This window comes from Hippocampus zosterae, chromosome 1 (genome assembly GCF_025434085.1).
Source record: "Hippocampus zosterae strain Florida chromosome 1, ASM2543408v3, whole genome shotgun sequence".
Lineage (NCBI taxonomy): Eukaryota > Metazoa > Chordata > Actinopteri > Syngnathiformes > Syngnathidae > Hippocampus > Hippocampus zosterae.
Genome location: NC_067451.1, coordinates 35,991,894 through 36,014,264, shown reverse-complemented (window position 1 = coordinate 36,014,264; position 22,371 = coordinate 35,991,894). Strand labels below are relative to the sequence as shown.

At 45.1% G+C, this 22,371-nt stretch overlaps 1 protein-coding gene across 2 annotated transcripts in view; it reads left to right on the top strand.

The window, feature by feature from the left end:
- Positions 1-9,105: 9,105 nt before the first annotated feature.
- The window catches only part of LOC127597653 (fibroblast growth factor 4-like), a 66,534-nt gene continuing 53,268 nt past the window's right edge, over positions 9,106-22,371 (top strand). For both annotated transcript variants that reach the window (XM_052060839.1, XM_052060832.1), the window contains exons 1-2: positions 9,106-9,321; positions 13,617-13,720. In XM_052060839.1, coding sequence (XP_051916799.1) covers positions 9,150-9,321; positions 13,617-13,720 — 276 coding nt within the window. In that variant the 5' untranslated portion in view covers positions 9,106-9,149. The remainder of the gene's footprint in view (positions 9,322-13,616; positions 13,721-22,371) is intronic.

Sequence of the window (22,371 nt, the reverse complement as noted above, 5' to 3'; positions counted from 1 at the left end):
GGACTGCGGTGGATTTGTATACCGCCGGACGCGGTCCCGCGGGATTTTGCTGACCCGAAGGTCATTACCACTTCGAACCAACTCTCCAGTGATGGAAAGTCCCGTCAATTCGGCGTGGAGGCTCCCTTACAGACTTCAACTGCGATCCACTAGGAATTGGCGACGGTTTGATCCGCACCTTTGAGCCTAGGGATCGCAGATCTTTTGCGAAGTGTGTCTGCTCATACTTGAATGACAAATGATGATGTTCAACAGAACATTCTTGTTTACCAACTGTTACGTAAATGTTCACTTGTCTTCGGAAAGACACTCAAATGATATTTATTTATGTATTTATTTATTTATTCTTTTTCTTGTGACGTGAAACACATGTTCCCGCATTTTTGCTGATAGCATATTTAGGATTTTGTTTTATAACATTTGGGCATAATATATTGTGTGTTCAATTACAATAAGTGTGGGGGTTTTTTCACATTTCTTGCACTTTTCCCCCAAATTATGTTCCTGTTTTGACTGCGCTTCATACCAAGACGATATTGTACCATGACATGTTGATATCCTTGCAATCCCATTGGGGACCATTTTTATTTCTGGTCATTCTAACTGACCAGTGTCCCCTTTCAACATACAATCAACTAAGAATGATTTCTTTTTTTCATTAAATTTGCTAGCAATGCATTGTTGTGAAGAGAATGGAAAGGCTGGACCAAAGAGTAAGCCAGAGCTGCGAGGCTTTAAAACGCCACGTACAGGTGGCCAAGCCAAGACGTGCAGAGAAGAAAAGGTACCAGAGGTAGCAAGGGAAGTGATCTTGCCTCATGTTTTTAATGTATTTTTTTTTTGGGTTAGTGCTTTCAAAGTAAATTTGTCTCACTTTGTAATGATGGTTTCCCTTCTTGGTCCACTACGACTGTGGAACCATCTAAATATAAAACGGCCTCAACACATTTTTACATATAATCAGACTTGGGGAGTAACAGAATACATGAACAGGTGCTACGTACTCAGGACACAAGAAAAAAGACGTAACTGTATTCCATTACAGTTACAGAAAAAAAACTCCAGGTGTGGTGCTGGAGTGCACACCCTCCACTCCCCCAGGAACTGAAATAACATGACAGATCACAGCCATCAAATTCACCATACAATTGTATCAAAATTACTAATGTGTGTGAGAGAGAGAGAGAATGTGTGTGAAATGGGCGGGAGTGTAGTGAGCTTTTCTTTTTTACCTTCCACTCATAACAAACAGTGGTCATGTGGAAAGGTTTGAAAAACTTCGAGAAATTCCATCTGCCTTCACTGAGTGTTGTATTTCAGTACCAGGTAAGCCTCTGAGCCATCTGATGGATTATTTATCAGCCCAGTGCTGCACTGCGAGCTGGGAATCACATAAAATGGGTCAAATGAACTCAGGCTTGCACCACAGCCCCTGTATCCCACAAGGAGGTCACTTCCGTAGACCACACATCGAGAGCTTTGTACTGGAGCTAAAGAGTTTGCTTAGTTTTTACAATTGCTCCTACAAAAGGTGCAATGTGTATTATTAGAAAAGGCAACTCTAACTCTTCGTTAGACATTGTCTGATAAAGTGAGGAATTATTTTCTCAAATGTTACTCGCACCTGACCCACGGGGAAATCTGGACCCGCAGCAAAGACTGCACTGGCTAGCAAGCACTGCGCGGCCGATTTGCTGTCAACATCTGAGAGAGGACACACAATTAATGTGTTGCTCATGTACAGTATGAACTTGTTTATTCAGAGATAAGTGACAGTCAGTTCACCCAATATCAACATTTTCAGTCAATTAAAAACGCAAAGAGAATTTTCAGGTAAACTGAACTTGTACTACTTTTCTTTTTCTGACAATTTTCCGATTTTTTTTACCCTACATTACATCCAGACATCTGTACTTTCTGCTCCTTGTCAAAATTGGCTGTTAACCTTTTCCAATCTCCGCAGATGACGACACTACATTAAAAAAAGGGAAAAATAGGCATAAATAAGAAGAGGCAAAGTCAAGCTCAGATAGATTTTTTGAGATCTTGGGTTTACAAAAAAAAACTGGGACAGCGGCAACATGGAGGAATGTGAACCAGGGAGCCTGAACGGCAGCAATTTAGGTGAGGCAAAATATTTAAGATGACAGAAGTTGTCGGCTACAAGAATGCTTCTTGGCTCATGCTTTTGTCACGTTGTGCCCGAATCGATGGAATTATTGCTTTGTGCACAACAAAATAACTGAAAGGTGAATCCCCGAAATAGCAGACACAAAAGAGAATTTGTCAGAGAACAAAAGGAGTCTTTAATGACGAACACAAAATACCCAACAGGGAGAATAACAAAAAACGCTGGTCAAAATAAGGACCAGGGATAGAATAAAGGGAACAACAGCAAACGCTTGCGGAAAACAAATGGCAAGGAAGGTCTGATTAGACGATTATATAAATTTTGTACGTAATAGGAATAATGGCGCGTAATAACAGCCACAAAGCTAAGAGGCAACAAATAATCCAAATAGTAATTTGAGCGAGAGAATATTGGCGCGGCGTGGAATTCTCCGGCAGTGAGTAGACTGCCAGAGCGTCCAAATAAAGGCTGAGCATTTACTGCCAAATGGGTGACGGGTGTGTAAACGGCGGGCAGAAAGCCCGCCCCCTGCTGGCAAACACGGGACGTGACAGTGCCCCCCCCCTCAACGGACGCCTCCCGGCGGCCTACCCGGTTTCGATGGATGAGCTGCGTGGAAGTCGCGCAGAAGGGACGGATCAAGGATCCAGGAGCGGGGGACCCATTGCCGCTCCTCCGGCCCGTAGCCCTCCCAGTCGACCAGATACTGGAACCCCCTTCCCCTGCGCAGAGAGTCCAGGATGGCACGTACCGTGTACACCGGGTCACCATCGACGACCTGCGGGGGAGGGGGCGGAGTGGGAGAAGGAGCCATGGGACTGGCAGTCACCGGTTTGAGCAGGGAGACGTGGAACATGGGGTGAACCTTCATGGTGGCCGGTAGCCGGAGCTTGACCGCGACGGGGCTGACGACGGACTCGACCTCGAAAGGTCCGGTGAAACGGGGCCCCAGCTTCGCAGACGAGCCGGCCAGGCGAAGGTCCCTTGTCGCCAGCCACACCTTTTGTCCCACCACGTAGGTAGGTGCTGGGCGCCGACGACGATCCGCGATCTGCCGGTTCCGGTCCGCCGTGCGGGACAGCGCAGCACGGGCCTCCTTCCACACGCGGTGGGCCCGCTTGAGGTGATGCTGCACCGACGGGACCTCCACCTGTCCCTCCTGGGACGGGAACAGCGGTGGTTGGTACCCGTAGGCCGACATGAAGGGGGACCTACCGGTGGCCGACGAGACGAGGGTGTTGTGCGCATACTCCACCCAAGGCAAGTGGTCGGCCCAGGAGGAGGGACGGTGGAGGCACACACAGCGGAAGGCCGCCCCAGATCCTGGTTGGCACGTTCGGCCTGTCCGTTGGACTGGGGGTGATACCCCGAGGTCAGACTGGCCGTGGCCCCGAGGTACCGGCAGAACCGCTTCCACACGCGGGACACGAACTGGGGCCCCCGGTCCGAGACAATGTCCACCGGGATGCCATGGAGACGGAAAACATGCTTGACGAGAAGGTCTGCGGGCTCCAAAGCAGACGGCAACTTGGACAGAGGACCAAAATGAGCGGCCTTAGAGAACCGGTCCACGATAGTGAGAACGACGGACCGCCCACGGGATGGAGGAAGGCCCGTGACAAAGTACAGGGCGATGTGGGACCAGGGCCGCGGAGGAATGGGCAGAGGCTGGAGCAATCCCGCCAGAGGCCGACGCGAGGTCTTTCCGCAGGCGCAGGAGGAGCAGGCGTTGATGTAGTCCACCACATCCCTCCGGAGCTCCGGCCACCAGAACCGCTGGGTGATGAGATGAACAGTCCGGTTCACCCCAGGGTGACAAGCCACCTTGGACCCGTGCCCCCATTGCAACACCTCCGAACGCAGCGGTGGGGGCACAAACATCCCGCCGGGACCCGGATACCATCCTGAGCTTCTTGTATCCGCTGCTCGATCTCCCATCTCAGCGCCCCCACTATGCACTGGGCTGGGAGAATGGTCTCCGGCGTCCGGTCCCTCTCCGCGGGGTCGTGGAGACGAGAAAGGGCATCGGGCTTGGTGTTCTCTGACCCTGGAGAGTAGGTGAGGATGAAGTTGAACCGGGTCAATAATAGGGCCCACCTGGCCTGACGGTAGTTGAGTCTTTTGGCGGAGCGGAGATATTCCAGGTTTTTGTGGTCTGTGTAGACAGTGAATGGCTCCTTCTCCCCCTCAAGCCAGTGGCGCCATTCTTGCAAGGCGGCGACCACAGCCAACAGTTTGCGATTGCCCACGTCGTAGTTCGACTCGGCCGCGCTGAGTCGACGAGAGAAAAAGGCGCAGGGGTGCAGCTTCTGGTCGACCGGGGAACGCTGGGACAGCACCGCCCCCACCCCTGAATCAGAGGCGTCCACTTCTACGACGAACGGAAAGTCAGGGTTAGGATGTTGCAATACTGGAGGATTGGTGAATGCTGCTTTCAAGCTTGCGAACGCCGTGTCCGCAGCCGAGTCCCATTTGAATGGGAATTTAGTGGAAGTCAGTCGGGTCAACGGGAGTGTCTTTTGGCTGTAGCCGCGAATGAAACGCCTATAGAAGTTGGCAAACCCCAAAAAACGCTGTAACTCCTTCCGATTGGATGGAGTAGGCCAGTTCGTCACCGCCTGCGTTTTGTTGGGGTCTGCTCTCAGCTTGCCCTGCTCAATAATGAAACCCAGAAAAGAGATGACGGGTACATGAAATTCGCATTTCTCTGCCATGACGAAGAGCCTATTTTCCAACAAACGCTGTAACACAAGTCGGACGTGTTACTTATGTTCTTGCAACGAACGGGAGAAAATTAAAATATCGTCAAGATAGACAAAACAGAAGATATTCAGCATATCCCTTAACACATCATTGATCAAACTTTGGAATACCGCGGGAGCATGAGTCAGACCGAAAGCTCGTCGCCATTGCCCATGACGCCGCCGGACCTGTCAATAAGCTCATGATATATGCCACCTTCGCGGCGTCATTACCATAGACGGAAGGCTGTTGATCGAATATGAGCGACTACTGGTGGAGGAAGTGCCCACACTGCCCATGCTCACCCCCGTAACGTGGGGGGGTGTGGAAGCGAGGGCTCCCTCATCATTGTGGGGAATGATGCGGGTGCCTCAGTGGTGGTAGGTCGAACCACGGGTGGAGGTGTTCCCCGTGCCTCCACCCGTACCAAACGGGGTTCGAATTCATCGAACCGATGAGCCAGCATGGAAACCGCGCTGTGGAGTTCCGTAAGGGCTTGGCCCTGCGGACCCATCTGTTGCTCTTGTCGGGACAGAGCGGACAAAATCTTTTCCATGTCTGCGGGATCAAGAAGAAAACCTTTATTAGTCTCGCAATGGAGAAATTCCAGATTCACAGCAGCAAAGTTATCCATGGTGGCCGGAGAATTCTGTCACGTTGTACCCGAAGCGATGGAATTATTGCTTCGTGCACAACAAAATAACTGAAAGGTGAATCCCCGAAATAGCAGACACAAAAGAGATTTTGTCAGAGAACAAAAGGAGTCTTTAATGACGAACACAAAATACCCGACAGGGAGAATAACAAAAAACGCTGGTCAAAATAAGGACCAGGGATAGAATAAAGGGAACAACAGAAAACGCTTGCGGAAAACAAATGGCAAGGAAGGTCTGATTAGACGATTATATAAATTTTGTACGTAATAGGAATAATAGCGCGTAATAACAGCCACAAAGCTAAGAGGCAACAAATAATCCAAATAGTAATTTGAGCGAGAGAATATTGGCGCGGCGTGGAATTCTCCGGCAGTGAGTAGACTGCCAGAGCGTCCAAATAAAGGCTGAGCAATTACTGCCAAATGGGTAAACAGGTGTGTAAACGGCGGGCAGAAAGCCCGCCCCCTGCTGGCAAACACGGGACGTGACAGCTTTATCTTGTGCCAGGCTTTTAATTAGAAATCTCCCTCTAATCTGAAAAAACATGGACAAGGTATATTCTCCCCCCCCCCCCCCCCACCCCATTATCATTAGCTCATGTATCTTTGTTATTGTATTTGTGTTCAGTCAACATTATCTTGTTAGCTTGCGGCAAAAATAAAACAATTAAAAATACAGGTCGGGTTTCTTTGTTGTTGTTTGTTTTCTTCTCAATACAACACTATCCGAGTTAATAAGAGTGAAACGCTTTTGTTGGCCTTTATCTTGTGACCCGACTTCCCCGTTTTTTGATACAAACCATCGTTCGGGCAATTTTTTTCCGAGTATTTATTTCAGATCTGAGTGCTTCATGATCATGGAATGAAATTTGTAGCTGAAGGCACCACTGGATTGAGTGATCTTATATCGTAAAGGAGTTGAATCATAACAAGTATTGACACCAAAGACTTCTTTGAGCTTCTACTTCAGCATGGATGAGTATTGAGCGTTGCCACCGATGCAGACCTATATTTCCACCAGAAGTGCATATTTAAAGACAAAATAAAATGAAAAATACGTTGCACTGACTGATCAAAATAAACCTATTGTTCATCCTCCAAAGAATAATAGTCACAATAATAATTAACATTAATATTGACATTGCTACTGGACAGTTCTCAATGTAGAACACTTTCCATTCCTTTGAATGAATCGACACCACACAAAGCAAGCGTGTTCTCAGACGTGATATAATTTCTTGTGAGCCCGTGCAGGAAGTAAAGCCACAAACAGTCCTGGAGTTTATCTCCTGAGCCAGTGGCTCCACAGTTGTACAACAGCACCACCTGTAGTGTGGATGTGTAAACAACTAGATCAAATATTTGAATCATTACTTCATTTAGAAACAGAAAAATAGGGAGTTATCTGTTTACATTTTAAAAAGCGAAATAGAAGCACGGTATGATTGACTCGAGCAGGGATGGGTAATTTGAATGATGGAGGGGGGCGGGGGCGCCAATTTTTCATCAGAACTCAGGCGCCACACTGGACTGTGCACTTCCTAATCGGATGTATGACAAAAAATCTTTTTTTGGGGGGGGGGGCATGTACGTCACAGTATCTTCATATATTCAATGCACAAATGTGTTAAAAGAGCCCCTCTGACCAAAAGATGTAAAAGAAACCACCAAAAAACGCATGTGATCACCCCCAGGGCAAAGGGCTCTTAAATAAAAAAAATTAACTACTGTACAGCAAACCAGCATAAGAGCAAGACCTCTTTTTCCTATACTGTTGGGGCAAGTATTTAAGCGTTAAACTGCAAAATAGGTTCGAAACATTTTATGAGTCCACTGTATGTCTTTGCCCTTTGCGGTGTCTGTTCTATCACCAAATTTTTGCAATGCGCTTCAGCTCCCTGCAGCTCACAAACAAACAATTCTAACGTTGGACTGGAACAGTGGTGATTTTTCCTCGCTTGAGGGAGGCTTTGGCGTTCAAGTCACAATGTCAAAAGCAACTGCTGTGAAAAAAGATTTTGTACGTCATAACTACGTCTAAGCTCTTCCTCCGGTAAGATGACAGGTCTACAATTTGTTGTCACTCCTATTTCCTACTTTAAGTCCTACATGAGCAACGTTCTGACACATAAAATGTCACAAGGCATTAACCTTCCTCTTTGTGTGTGTGTGTGTGTGTGTCATCACATATAGAAGAATGTCTGATTATTGCATGAAAGAATGTTGACAAAAAAATCTGTCCATGGATGCTATTGTATGTACCATACTGTCCTGTGTTTATTTTTTTAATTTGGTTCAAAGTCCAAGTGTTTTGTATCAGAAGAAAAATATTGTCAGAAAGAACCAAAGTAGAATCTTCCTCAATGAAATATTTGTCTTTTCAATGATTTTCTTAGTGCTGTGTGATCGATCCAATAGATAAGCAACCATTGCCACCCAATATCCAGTATTGGTAACGTCCAGAATTAGTGTTGCATAAGTGTTTGCCGCCACGACTGCTCTGTTTGGATATGAGGACGAGATTATTGGAGAAGATTGAACCTTTCAAGCCGAACCACAACTGGCATCTCAGTCCGCAAATTTTAATTTCACTGCGTTTCCGTCATCGCAAAATTACAGTTCGTCACTCCTCTTTTAGGACAGTCAGATCTTTTTCTTAGGCGGCGTCAAATTGGCGACACCCAAAACCAGAAGTAATTGTTTCTAAAATATCAATCTTTTTCATAAAAGACCAAAACCATTAAGGTTTATATGCAAATATATACACAATTATAAAATATTAGCCTCAAGCAAAGATTGTAGATTTTTGCTGTCACACGGCAACCTATTAGATAGGAAGATGTTGGGAAGTTTGATATTTGGATTTAATTTTCATTTGGAAACACAGAGCAGAAAGTGGACATTTGTTGTGATCATAATAATTCTGACGGTGCATTTGTGACACGCTTCAGTTACGTGACGAGATCTTGAGCAGACGTCTCCATGAAAAGAGGAGATCGAGGAGCCACAGTCTCATAACTCCAAAACATTTCTACCTCCTCCCAGTGGAATTGTCGGTAAGAGGCGCTAGCATGTCTATGGGTTCTATCTCATTTTTCAATTCTGATCAATTTTCCCGTGGATGCCTACTCACAAAACGCACTGGCTTCAACTGTGGTGTCATGCATGACGGCAGATTGATTTCTGGATCATTGTGCCATTTTCGAGGTGCATTTTTTTCCTAAAAATGTTTGTGGCATTCCAAAATGTACGACTTCAGTTTTGAAGTATGGTACTACTGTACGTCTTTGTTTTCCGTCAGTATGTGTTTCTGCATTTCCCAGTTAGAGTCCATCTACAGCATCTGTGACTCACTCACAAGACTGCAGGTGCCATGTGATGTAATATGCAGCACGTATAAGTCTGCATGTATATAAGTCTCTACGCAAGGAAAACTGAAAAACAACATCTAAAATTACAATGCGGAAATATAATTGTGCTGCCCCTCTCAAGATTGATGAGCAGAGTATGCCAAAGTTAAGGTACAAGGTTTCTCTGCTCATATTAGGCCTACTTGTATGCAATGTGATGGCTCCTCCTCCAGTCATCAGCGGGGAGAGACAAACCATACTCGGTGCACTGATGGGGGCCAGAAGCAGATCCTGGGACAAGAGGGAGCTCACTGATGGAGATGGCGAATATCTGAGGGGGATCAAGAGAATCAGAAGGCTCTACTGCAATGTTGGCATCGGGTTTCACCTCCAAGTTTTACCAAATGGGAAGATCACAGGTGTACATAGTGAGAACGGTTACAGTAAGTACTTTTGATTCTTCATCACTAATCTATCGTTCCATTGTGCGTTTTTTTTTTTTTTTTTTTACATAATCCTTTTTTAAGTCAATCTGGATGGATAGGTCACTTGTGCTTGGCTCCTGGCAAATAATGTGGATACTTTAAATACACATAGAAGGCCTATTTGCTCCATTCTTGTTCTCAAAGGACAACTTTTTGTGATGGATCCTACCCTTATTTCGTTTAGTAATTTTAGAAACCTTATTTTTTACTTTTTTTTTAGGTTTTCTGTTCTTGTTTTTAAATGTTGTCATTGCATTTTCTTTTTAGTAAGTTTGGGAAGTTACCTTTGTTTCCTCTGCTTTCTGAATGCCATCAACTGTTCTGTTTGTAAATGATTTTAAATGTCGTGTCTTTGCTTGTGTGAAGCACACTGAGGTGCCTTGTCTAAAAAAAAAGTGCTATATAATGAAAGCTGACTTACCTTTCCTGGGATTACAATTGAAGCCTGAAGTACTGTACTAATAATTACTGTTTGTAGTTAGAAAAGAAAAACATCAATTGCTAGTAAAGGAACCATGTCTGTACTTTTTTGTTTAGATATAAGGGTACAAACACTATTGCACGGAATGCAGTTTGAATAAATAGATACTATTAATATGATTATTATTTTTACTTTTCAGTACTATTATATGTGGTAATCTAGACCAGGGATAGGCAACACTATGCACATTCAACGAAGAGTCACTGGTTCTTGTGGTGAAAAAAAATAAAATGCACTAATGTACTTTTGGACGCTCAGGATGCAATGTGGCATGCACCAAACGTTTTCATAAGGTAAAGTCATAAGATCGTTAATCATGAACAAATGTCATTCATTGAATGTGTGTCTTGATTAACCTTCTCCTTAAATTTGAAACACTCAAACAGGAACATCCCTGTCAGTTTGTTGAGCCCCTCCTTTTTCTCAGTGTTGAAAAAAGTCCCCATTAACTTCTCTTGAGCAACTCGAATATGACACAAAAATCAATCACAGCTGACAGCGTCTATATCAAGGCAAGTGAGAGCTACTTCTTGGGAAATGATTCATTGCAAAGGGTGGCCAGTTTCACAAACACTGCATCTCTCTATATATATACCGCATGTATATGTGTGTGTATACATCAGTAAATATTCTCTAGTACGGACTCATGTTTGCGCTGTCCAATTTGTCCTGATAACAGAAATTCCTCATTTGGGAAATGAGCATGGTACATGTCCTTTATGAACCTGCAAGTATGTTGACAAAATGCACGTGTAACAACACAATGAATAAAATGCAAAAATATACTGTCCAAAAACGGTTTACTCCATATAACAAAAACTGCAATACTGTACAAGTGTATCAAAAAAGAAAAAACACAAAAGTACAATACTGGACGTACAGTACAGTATTTTAATGCTTATTTTTTGCCTGCCTTGGGAAAAAAAATTGTCTATTTTGGATTGTTTGTTGCGTGCATTCTTTGGTTTATGACAACGTTCGCCTGTGTGTCATACAGTTTTCTTGCTAGTTGCAAGTAACTGTCCTGTTCATCGCCGATGTCTGGTGATTCTTGTGCGTAGCGAAAGATTTTTGTTGCCATTTGCATTGCCTCCTTGCTGGAAGGTGGCTTGTCATCAGGAGTTGAGCCGGGAAGATCATCTTCAATCACATTGGTGGTTTGCTCGAGCAGTTCTAGGATTTCTGTTGCTGTGTAATCTTTCGTGACAGCCAAATCACAATCCACATTTAGAAGATCCTGGTATGCTGATTTTCCAATGATCAATGGACGCAACTTTTCACCAGCCATTGAACTTGCCAACAGTATGGTAATCCGGTCTTTAGCAAGTTGGCCATTCTTTGCAGAATCACATTTCCTCACATATGAGCGGGATGGAAGAGTTCTGAAAAATAACCCGGTCTCATCACAGTTAAATAGTTTACCTCCCCTCCCTCACCACACAAGACAGAATTGGTCAACTGATGCCGGGCAACAAACTTCTGCAGCCAGCCACCGGACGCTTCGAAGTCGTCTATGCCCAAAGATTTCGCTACGGAGCCAGCCTTCTCACGAATTAGCTGCACAGTTAGCGGGAAGTTTTTAGCACGACAACACTGAAACTATTCCAGCACACGATCATTTACCGTGCTGAATCTCATCCGTCGAGCCACAAGCAATTTCCAATGAGCAGGCAGACTCCCACATTCGTACCGGGCAAGAATCGATGCCTTGTTTTTTAAAGTCTCGTAGATTTGGGTCTTTCCGACTCCAAGTGTCTCCAGAATGCTTTTAACTTTGTGTCCAGCCTCGCTCAAACGGATGCATTTCACCCGCTCCTCTACAGTCATTACAGTTCTTGGACGTTTCGATGCCATGATCTACATGGTGCAAGTGAATACGTACAATTAAAATCTTTCGCAATTACGTACAGTAAAACGCACGGCAATAAAAACTCACTTAGACGTCGTCGTTTCGGATCGGATGATGAAAACGGAGAAGCAAAAACATGTCTTTCGTAATGTCGAGTGGACGTAAGTGAATAAAGTTCAAATCATTCACAATTACAATCAAATGCACGGCAATAAAAACTCACTTACACTGTCGTCGTTTCGAATCTGATGATCGAAAAATGCGAGGTGAAAAAGTGTCTTGCGTCCAGTCCTTTTTTCCGTCGCATCAGGTGGGCGTTGCGTGTATTTAAGCTCCCACGGCATGACGTTTCCATCCGGGTTACGGCTAGTGGAATTTCCGCCTACTTAAGTTCCGGTAACATGTAATATCGTAGTCAAAATGTTAATGCATTGGTTTTTATTATGGGTGAAGGATATTCCTTTTCATAGAATATACACTGTGTATATATATGTACGAGTGATGGATCCATGAGGCCTCATGAGGCGTGTCGACACAATGACACACTGTGTTGATACTATACTGATACTGTGTCGCTGACCACTGCCACCTGCTGGACCTTCAAAATCCCTGCAGCCAACCCACTTGACAGACTGAACAAACTGATTTGATGATGACATGTATACAATGCACTCCCTCACTCTACCCACAATAGCCACAAGCGCCATTGTTTATGTTGTTGTTTATGCTGTTTATATTTATATTGTCTATACTGTTCAGATTACGTCTTTTTTATACAGTGTAGCTGCTATCCTTTCTTAGCTGTGTGTGTTTAATGCACAGCATGTTTGCATGCATGTATGCACTGAGGATTGAGAGGAAGAAATTTCATTTATGCTGCATGTCATACATAAAGCATATTTGACAACAAAGATGACATTGACCCTTGACAATATCATTCACATCCATGCATTCATATTGTATCATTCAATGTGTTTCAATAATGTGAAAATCATGTGAATGAGGATGCTTGTGGGCCTGGTCTTCACAAATTTTGATTAAGAAAAATAAGATGCTCCAGTGTTTTAAATGTCAGTCTGTTGCATTTCTTGCATGTTATTTCCCCTGCTGTGGAGAACACACACACACAATGGAATAAGACATGTCAAAAATCCAAGAGGCACTTGATGAGACAAGGAGATTTTAATAAATACCTTATTCTACAAAAGGAGATCAAAATGGCTCTACATGGCGGACAATTTGTATTTGTCCGGAAGCTGCCCCATAATATGCACGTACTGTAGCAATGTCACTCGAGTGAAGCGTGTCTCAGCAGTCGATATAGTCAACAGATCCTGGGAACAACATCGGACATTTCAGTCCAGAAATGTGCAGTGCTGGGAACAGCAAGGATACTGCGCAGAACCCTCGAGCTCCCTGGCCTCTGGTAGAGGACCCGAGCTGAATGAAGGACGGACACCACCCGAGGGGTGAGGCGAGGATTTTTATTTGTTTTTTATATATATGTGTATGTGTGTGTGTGTTCAAATAATAGGCGGCCTGGTGGTCCAGTGGTTCGCGCATCAACCTCACAGTTCAGAGGTACCGGGTTCAATTCTAGCTCCGTCCTTCCTGTGTGGAATTTTCATGTTCCCCCCGGGCCTGCGTGGGTTTTCTCCACGTACTCCGGTATCCTCCTACATTCCAAAAACCTGCATGTCAGGCTGATTGAACACTCAAAATTGTCAGGTGTGAGTGTGAGCATGGATGGTCGTTCGTCTCTGTGTGCCCTGTGATTGGCTGGCAACCGGTTCAGGGTGTCCCCCGCCTACTGCCCAAAGACAGCTGGTATAGGTGCCAGCACACCCTGCGATTCTTGTGAGGATAAGCGGATCACAAAATGGATGGATATTCCAATAATGTTGCTCATCATTTTTCATTCAGGCCTTCTGGAAATTTCTCCTGTGGAGAGAGGAGTGGTGACTTTGTTTGGAGTTAGAAGTCATCTCTTCATTGCCATGACTGAGAAAGGGAAACTATATGGCTTGGTAAGAAATGCATAATTCTCATTAAATTTTATGACCGAGGGTTTTTCTTTGACACGTCACCAGCACACCTGATAATGTTGTGGTTGAAAATAGATTAACCTTTAAGCCTGCTGGAAGCAGGCCAACGTTTTGGCGCTGGCATTGTCATGTGATTTTGTTGAATTATTGTTTGAGGTTCGGGCTGATTCAAATTGTCAGCTCATCAGATATGTGGTGGATGTCATCGTATTTCATTCAAAAATATGACAACAGCATCTATTAAAACAGGGGTGCCCAAACTTTTTGGATCGAAGATCTACTTTTTGATCAACTAACCTCACGGGATCTACCCTTACCGGCGCGCGCACGGACACACACACACAAATTTAAGATTTACCTGCTTTATTTTATTTTTTAAATATTTTTTTGGGTGAAAATGAGACTGATTAGTGTGCAGTGTATATTAACACAAAAAATATATTACTAACATGTACAAAGACACACAAATGGTTGTTTGTTTTATTTCTTCTCGACACTCCTCGGATCTACTTGGGACCTGTCTTAGATCTACCGGTAGATCAGGCTCTACCTAATGGGCACCCCTGTATTAAAACCTCTGAATAACGTTAGAAATCAGTTCATTGAACACATTAATATTTTTACTGATATTAAAGTTTTAAACCACCTGGTCACTGTGTTTGTGTGTGTGTGTGTGTGTGTGTGTGTTTATATATATATATATATATATATATATATATATATATATATATATATATATAGATAGATAGATAGATAGATAGATAGATAGATAGATAGATAGATAGATAGATAGATAGATAGATAGATAGATAGATAGATAGATAGATAGATAGATAGATAGATAGATAGATAGATAGATAGATATTCATTCATTCATTCATCTTCCGTACCGCTTGATCCTCACTAGGGTCGCGGGGGGTGCTGGAGCCCATCCCAGCCGTCTCCGGGCAGTAGGCGGGGGACACCCTGAATCGGTTGCCAGCCAATCGCAGGGCACACAGAAACAAACAACCATTCGCACTCACACTCACACCTAGGGACAATTTAGAGTGTTCAATCAGCCTGCCACGCATGTTTTTGGAATGTGGGAGGAAACCGGAGCACCCGGAGAAAACCCACGCAGGCCCGGGGAGAACATGCAAACTCCACACAGGGAGGAATCGGAGCTGGAATCGAACCCGGTACCTCTGCACTGTGAAGCCGACGTGCTAACCACTTGGCTACCGGGCCGCCCTATATATATATATATATATATATATATATATATATATATATATATATATATATATATATATATATATATATATAAAAATCCTCATCTCACCCCTCGGATGGTGTCCGTCCCTCATTCAGCTCGGGTCCTCTACCAGAGGCCAGGAAGCTTGAGGGTTCTGCGCAGTATCCTTGCTGTTCCCAGCACTGCACATTTCTGGACTGAGATGTCCGATGTTGTTCCCGGGATCTGTTGCAACCACTCATCTAGTTTGGGGGTCACTGCCCCGAGTGCTCCGACCACCACAGGCACGACTGTCACCTTTACCTTCCAGGCTCTCTCCAGCTCCTCTCTGAGCCCTTGGTATTTCTCGAGTTTCTCATGTTCCTTCTTCCTGATGTTTCCATCACTTGGGACCGCTACATCCACTACAACGGCTTTCCGCTGCCCTTTATCTATGATCACGATATCTGGTTGGTTCGCCATTACCATCTTGTCAGTCTGGATCTGGAAGTCCCACAGGATCTTCGCTCTGTCATTCTCCACCACCTTCGGAGGTGTTTCCCATTTTGACCTCGGGGTTTCCAGTCCATACTCCGCACAGATGTTTCGGTAGACCAGGGGTCTCCAACGTGGTGCCCGCGAGCACCAAGTAGCCCATGAGGACCACACCAGTAGCCCGCCAGTGCTAGGATTGTGATTTGCTCGTAGAAATTATGATTTAAAAATGCAAACATGGGCAGTATTATAGATTCTATAGCTACCTATTTAGCTATCTAACTAGCTAGATACAGTATATATCTAGCTAGCTAACGTTCTAATATTATTAAATGTAATTTGTACAAATGTTATTTCAGACGTGTATCAATTTAGTAGCCCTTCACACAATCAGGACACATGAAGTAGCTCTCACTCTCAAAAAGTTTGGTGACCCCTGCGGTAGACTATGCCAGCCACCTGGTTATGGCGTTCCATGTAGGCTTTCCATGCCAGCATCTTACACCCTGCAGTTATGTCTCAGGTGCCTCTTTGCACAACCTACACCTTGGGTCTTGTCTGGTGTGGTATATCTGGGCCTCGATGGCTCTGGTGCTCAAGGCCTGCTCCTGAGCAGCCAGGATGAGTGCCTCTGTGCTGTCCTTCAGGCCAGCCCTCTCTAGCCACTGATAGGACTTCTTGAGATCAGCCACTTCAGTTATGGTCCGGTGGTACATCCCGTGTAGGGGCTTGTCCTCCCATGATGGTCCCTCTTCCAGCGCCTCATCTTCTGTTCCCCATTGTCTGAGACATTCTCTGAGTACGTCATCCGTTGGAGCCTTCTCCTTGATGTATTCATGGAGCTTGGATGTTTCATCCTGGACAGTGGCTCTCACACTCACTAGTCCCCGGCCTCCTTCCTTTCGGCTTGCGTACAGTCTCAGGGTGCTGGATTTGGGATGGAACCCTCCATGCATGGTTAGGAGCTTTCGGGTCTTAACGTCTGTGGTCTGAATCTCTTCCTTTGGCCACCTTATTATTCCTGCAGGGTATCTGATCACTGGCAGGGCATAGCTGTTTATTGCCAGGGTCTTATTCTTGCCATTGAGCTGGCTTCTTAGGACTTGCCTCACTCGCTGGAGGTATTTGGCCGTAGCCGCTTTCCTTGTTGCCAGTTCGAGGTTGCCATTGGCTTGTGGTATACCAAGGTACTTGTAGCTGTCCTCAGTGTCTGCTATTGTTCCTTCAGGGAGTGAGACCCCTTCAGTGCGGACTACCTTTCCTCTCTTAGTCACCATCCGACTACATTTCTCAAGCCCGAATGACATCCTGATGTCGCTGCTGTAGATCCTGGTTGTGTGGATCAGGGAATCTATGTCCCTTTCGCTCTTAGCATACAGCTTTATGTCATCCATGTAGAGGAGGTGACTGATCGTAGCTCCATTTCGGAGGCGGTATCCATAGCCTGTCTTGGTGATTACTTGGCTTAGGGGGTTCAGTCCTATGCAGAACAGCAGTGGGGAGAGTGCATCACCTTGGTATATGCCACATTTGATGGACACTTGGGTAAGTGGCCTGCCATTGGCTTCAAGTGTGGTTTTCCACATCCTCATCGAGTTCGCAACGAAGGCTCTTAGGGTCCTGTTCACCTTATACAACTCCAAGCATTCAGTGATCCATGTATGTGGCATTGAGTCATAGGCTTTCTTGTAATCAATCCAAGCTGTGCACAGGTTGGTACGTCGGGACCTGCAGTCTTGTGCGACTGTTCTGTCAACCAGGAGCTGATGTTTGGCTCCTCTGGTATCTCTACCAATGCCCTTCTGTGCTTCGTTCATGTATTGATCCATGTGTCCACTTATCTTAGCCGCAATGATGCCTGACATGAGCTTCCATGTTGTGGAGACACAGGTTATTGGCCGATAGTTGGATGGGGCTGCACCCTTCGAGGGATCCTTCATGATCAGGATCGTTCGCCCTTCGGTTAGCCATTCTGGGTGAGTCCCATCCCTCAGCAGCTGGTTCATTTGTACTGCTAGGCGCTCATGGAGTGCTGTGAGTTTCTTTAGCCAGGAGGTGTGGACCATGTCCGGGCCTGGTGCTGTCCAGTTCTTCATATCTGAGACTCTTTCCTGTATGTCTGCCACTGTTATGGTAACTGGGTTCTGTTCAGGGAGGTGTTTGTGCTCCTCTCTCAGGGTCACCAGCCATTGTGCACTGCTGTTATGTGCAACCTCCTTCTCCCATATGCCTTTCCAGTACCTTTCAGTTTCCAGTCTTGGTGGGTCAGCTCTGTTGTTAGGACCCTGCCACTGAGCGTACACTTTCGCAGGTTGTGTTGCGAACAGCCTGTTTATTCGTCTGGCCTCATTCTCTTTCGTGTACCGCTTTATATATATATATTTATATATATATACATGTGTGTGTGTGTGTGTGTGTGTGTGTAATTAATATAATACAGCACTGAAGACGATTCAATACACATATCGATGCAGTACCAGCGATGTGATACTTAAACGATACATGGAATTTCACCGTCTTCACGATGTGATACGACGCGACACACATTTAGTTCAAATCAATGCGATCCGATACGATAAAGTGCAATTTGTCGTGATATTGTGCAATTAAACATGATGCAAATACGTAAAGAAAAAAAAGTTTAAAAAAAAGATGGAATTCAGTATGGTATTGCAAAAAGTATACCACTTTATTCCTTATAAACAGTAGAACGTGTAAAACAACTTATTTAAGCCCTTTCACAATTGGGTTTTGTGCAAAGAAAATGTAAACAATTTGGCACCTGAGACTCACAGCTGTTGCTGTAGTGTAAACACAAACAGACTACTCACTGAGTGTCTTATATGAAATATCCATCTCCATAGGACAGAAAAAAATACAATTGAAACAATGTGGCAGTCACAGCCTCAAAGCTGCTGTGTGTATTGTAGCGTAACACAGACCACTCTCACTGAGTGTCAAAATGAAATGTCCAAAAGAGTCATCCAAATATAGTTTTTCCTTGCGCGGTCACAGTGAGCTGCAAGGTAGTGATGTGTCGTTCGCGAACGAGCCGGCTCTTAGAGCCGGCTCTTTGAAGTGAACGATGGGAGCCGGCTCCTCATTGGGAGCCGGAAGGGGAGGGTTACATACACACACACACACGCTGCAGTTTAGAGAAGGGGGAGGGGTTACATAAGAGACACAACACAGCAGAACACTGAGCAGCACGCGAATAAGACAGACGAGACGAGAGAGCTAGTTAGCGGGAAAAAAACAACACAGTGGAAAGCGGAAAGGTGAGAAAATGGGTAGGAAACGCAGTGAAATATGGACTCATTTCAATTTAATTGATAGTTCAAAGGCAGCGTGTAGACTGTGCAAGGTTAAAATATCCCATAGATCAGGCTACACAAATAACCTACACAGGCACATCAGAAAAGTCGCCTCTCAGCTCCACTCCCACCTCACCTACAATAGTCTTTATGAACAATTCCAGTCCGGCTTCCGTCCCCGTCACAGTACTGAAACAGCCCTCATAAAAATCACAAACGATCTTCTCATGGCAGCAGACTCTGGCCATCCTCATCCTCCTTGACCTGAGTGCAGCCTTCGACACAATCTCTCACCCCATCCTCCTCAATAGACTCTCTACCATAGGCATCACCAACACCCCTCTACGTTGGTTCCACTCATATCTCACTGGCCGCTCTCAGTTCATTCAACTTGATTCTTTTACTTCACAATTCCTCCCCGTTTTTTCTGGTGTTCCCCAGGGTTCTGTCCTCGGTCCGGTCCTCTTCATTGTCTACCTCCTTCCGCTCGGAAACATTTTCCGCAAATTTGGCTTACACTTTCACTGCTTTGCGGATGACACCCAGCAAACCCGACGCTTCTCTCCCACCCTCATCCCTCTCTCAATGACTATCAGAAATCCAATCTTGGTTCACCCATAATTTCCTCAAGCTAAACAGCAATAAAACTGAACTCCTATTCATCGGTACCAAATCCACTCTAAACAAAGCCAACAGTTTCTCGGTGAAGAGTCTGGGTGTCATCCTTGACAGTTCACTATCCTTTCACTCCCACATCAATAACATTACCCAGTCCGCTCATTTCCACCATCGCAATATAAACCGCCTCTGTCCCTCACTCACTCCGGACACCACCGCTATCCTTGTTCTCGTCACAGTCACAGTCTCGTCACTTCCCGTATTGACTACTGCAACTCACTCCTCTTCGGTGTCCATCAAAAATTCCTCCATAAACTTCAACTTGTTCAGAATTCAGCAGCCCGGATCATCACGAGAACCCCCTCCTTCCATATCACCCCCATCCTCGAGAGCTCCACTGGCTCCCTGTCAAACTTAGAATCAACTTCAAATTACTTCTCTATACATTCAAAGCCATCCATAACCTTGCGCCCCCCTATCTGTCAGATCTTCCAATCTCCATTCCCTCTCGCTCACTCAGGTCCTCATCCTCCCTCCACCTTTTTCTACCCTCTGCCCGTCTCAGTACAATGGGGTGCAGAGCCTTCAGTCGCTCTGCCCCCAAAACAGAACACAATTGACGAGGAACTGTAAATTTCCCCAGTGTGGGACAAATAAAGGATATCTTATCTATATATATATATAGTGCGTCGTCCCGCACGCGGTCTGTCCTTCCATCTGTCCCTTTTCAAAACGTACCTACTTCACCGCGCCGCTGCGCGCCGCCACTGCGCCTCTCAGGCAGTGGCTCACTACGATCGCGCGGGCATCTTAGCGAAAAAATGTTGTCTACCCACAAGCATTGCAATAAAATTGTTAGTTATTTAGTAGAGCTAAACATGTCTTTATTTTTGCGATAAGCAATGAAGATGAACAAAAAGTTGAACCAAGCAACAACACTTTTGTGGGCCGAAGGCCCACCTTACCAGCCTTCCGCAGGAACTAGCTGATGAGCCGCCCGGAGGGCGGCGAACCACCACCTTACCAGCCTTCCGCAGGAACTAGCTGATGAGCCGCCCGGAGGGCGGCGAACCAGCTAGTATCTTATAAAATGCTTGCAATGGATTTTCAGCCATTTTGTGTTGGCTTTGTGTTGTAGCAACATCTGTCCCCTCAGAGAGAATCTTCTCCAAAACAGGGAAAATATTAACATAGAGGAGAAACAGGATCAACCCCTCAAAGCTGAGGCACTTGGTTTTTCTTCATGCCAATCTTCGCTAAAGACAAGCTAAAACCTTTAGCTGGATGCTGTTTTTTCTTTTTGTTTTACAAATTTTAATTTACAATTTGTTGTGTGGTATTCAATGCTTACTTATGTTGTTTTACTGTAAATAGTTAAAAGCTTATAAATATACACATTCAGAGATTGGAACTTTTTGACGACCTGGTTTTGAGGTGGGTCTTTGTACTTTGTTTTTATTTTTGTAGAACTCCATGTTGTAGGCGGCCCGGTAGTCCAGTGGTTAGCACGTCGACTTCACAGTGCAGAGGTACCGGCTTCAATTCCAGCTCCGGCCTCCCTGTGTGGAGTTTGCATGTTCTCCCCGGGCCTGCGTGGGTTTACTCCGGGTGCTCCGGTTTCCTCCCGCATTCCAAAAACATTGCGTTGCAGGCTGATTGAACTCTGTGAAATTGTCCCTAGGTGTGAATGTGAGCGTGTATGGTTGTTTGTCTCTGTGTGCCCTGCGATTGGCTGGCAACCGATTCAGGGTGTTCCCCGCCTCCTGCCAGAAGACAGCTGGGATAGGCTCCAGCACCCCCCGCGACCCAAGTGAGGATCAAGCGGTTCGGAAAATGGATGGATGGATCCATGTTGTACTCCATGTTGAGTATGTTCAGAAGAATATAAATAAAGCCATATAAATAATAAATATTTGATATAATGTCTATTTTTGCATTAGTAATTCCTTTTACACCTAATATTACGTTATTTTTGGTATTAAATTTATTTAAGCAACAAAAAAACTGAGGAGCCATTTGGGAGCCGAAAGCGCCGGCTCTTTTTAGGGAGCCGAGCCAAAAGAGCCGGCTCTCTAAAAGGAGCCGGAATTCCCATCACTACTGCAAGGGGACCCCAAAATGAGAGGCGATTTATTTTCTGATCCTGACCTGGTTTGCCAAGAGTTTCTCCGGTGTCCAACGAAGAACTGGACGGGGAGGCGGGGGAGGGTGCGGGAAACTTGTCGGTGATGTGGTGCCATCGTTTTAAGTGGTCTGCATATTTGTGGTGCTGCCGTTTTATGGCTTCGTAGTGCGACATTCTTTGCAAATTACGGAGCTGTTATCAAGCGTTCCGTCTTTCTTTTCGAAGCCGTAGTATTTCCAAACATAAGATCTGAATGTTGCGGGAGCATTAAATACAGTAGTTTCCTCGCTGCTGCTTGCGCGAACTACAATGTTTCGCTAGTTGTGTACTGCAGTGTATGTGACTCACGGCTTCCGTCCGTATTCAACACAAAATAATGATAGTGCATTCATTGCGCCTAGGAAAGGGCACAAAGGTGACGTTTAACATGAATTAAACGGCGCTCGACCCTAGTGAGGATCAAGCGGTTAGGAAGATGAATGAATGAATGAATGAATGAATCGGATTTTACCAATACCCACCAATGCATCGTGATGAATCTAGATTTCACCCGTCAATCGCGTCATACCCAGAGAATGAGCCGATGCACTCGCGTCGCGCACGTGCGCATCAATGCATCGATTAATATCCATTCTTTTCCACACCCTTAATATATATACACACGCACATGTGCTACACGACATGCCTATAACTGACCTAAAACTACATTGTAAGTACATTGTGCAATGAAACACTTTTTTCTCACAGTTTTTTTTTCTCGCCCCACCCCCGTCCCCAATTTTGCTGCTGTCGACTGAAAATTTCCCCAGTGTGGAACAAATAAAGGTTATCTTATCTTATCTTAGTATTTTATACTGAGACTAGA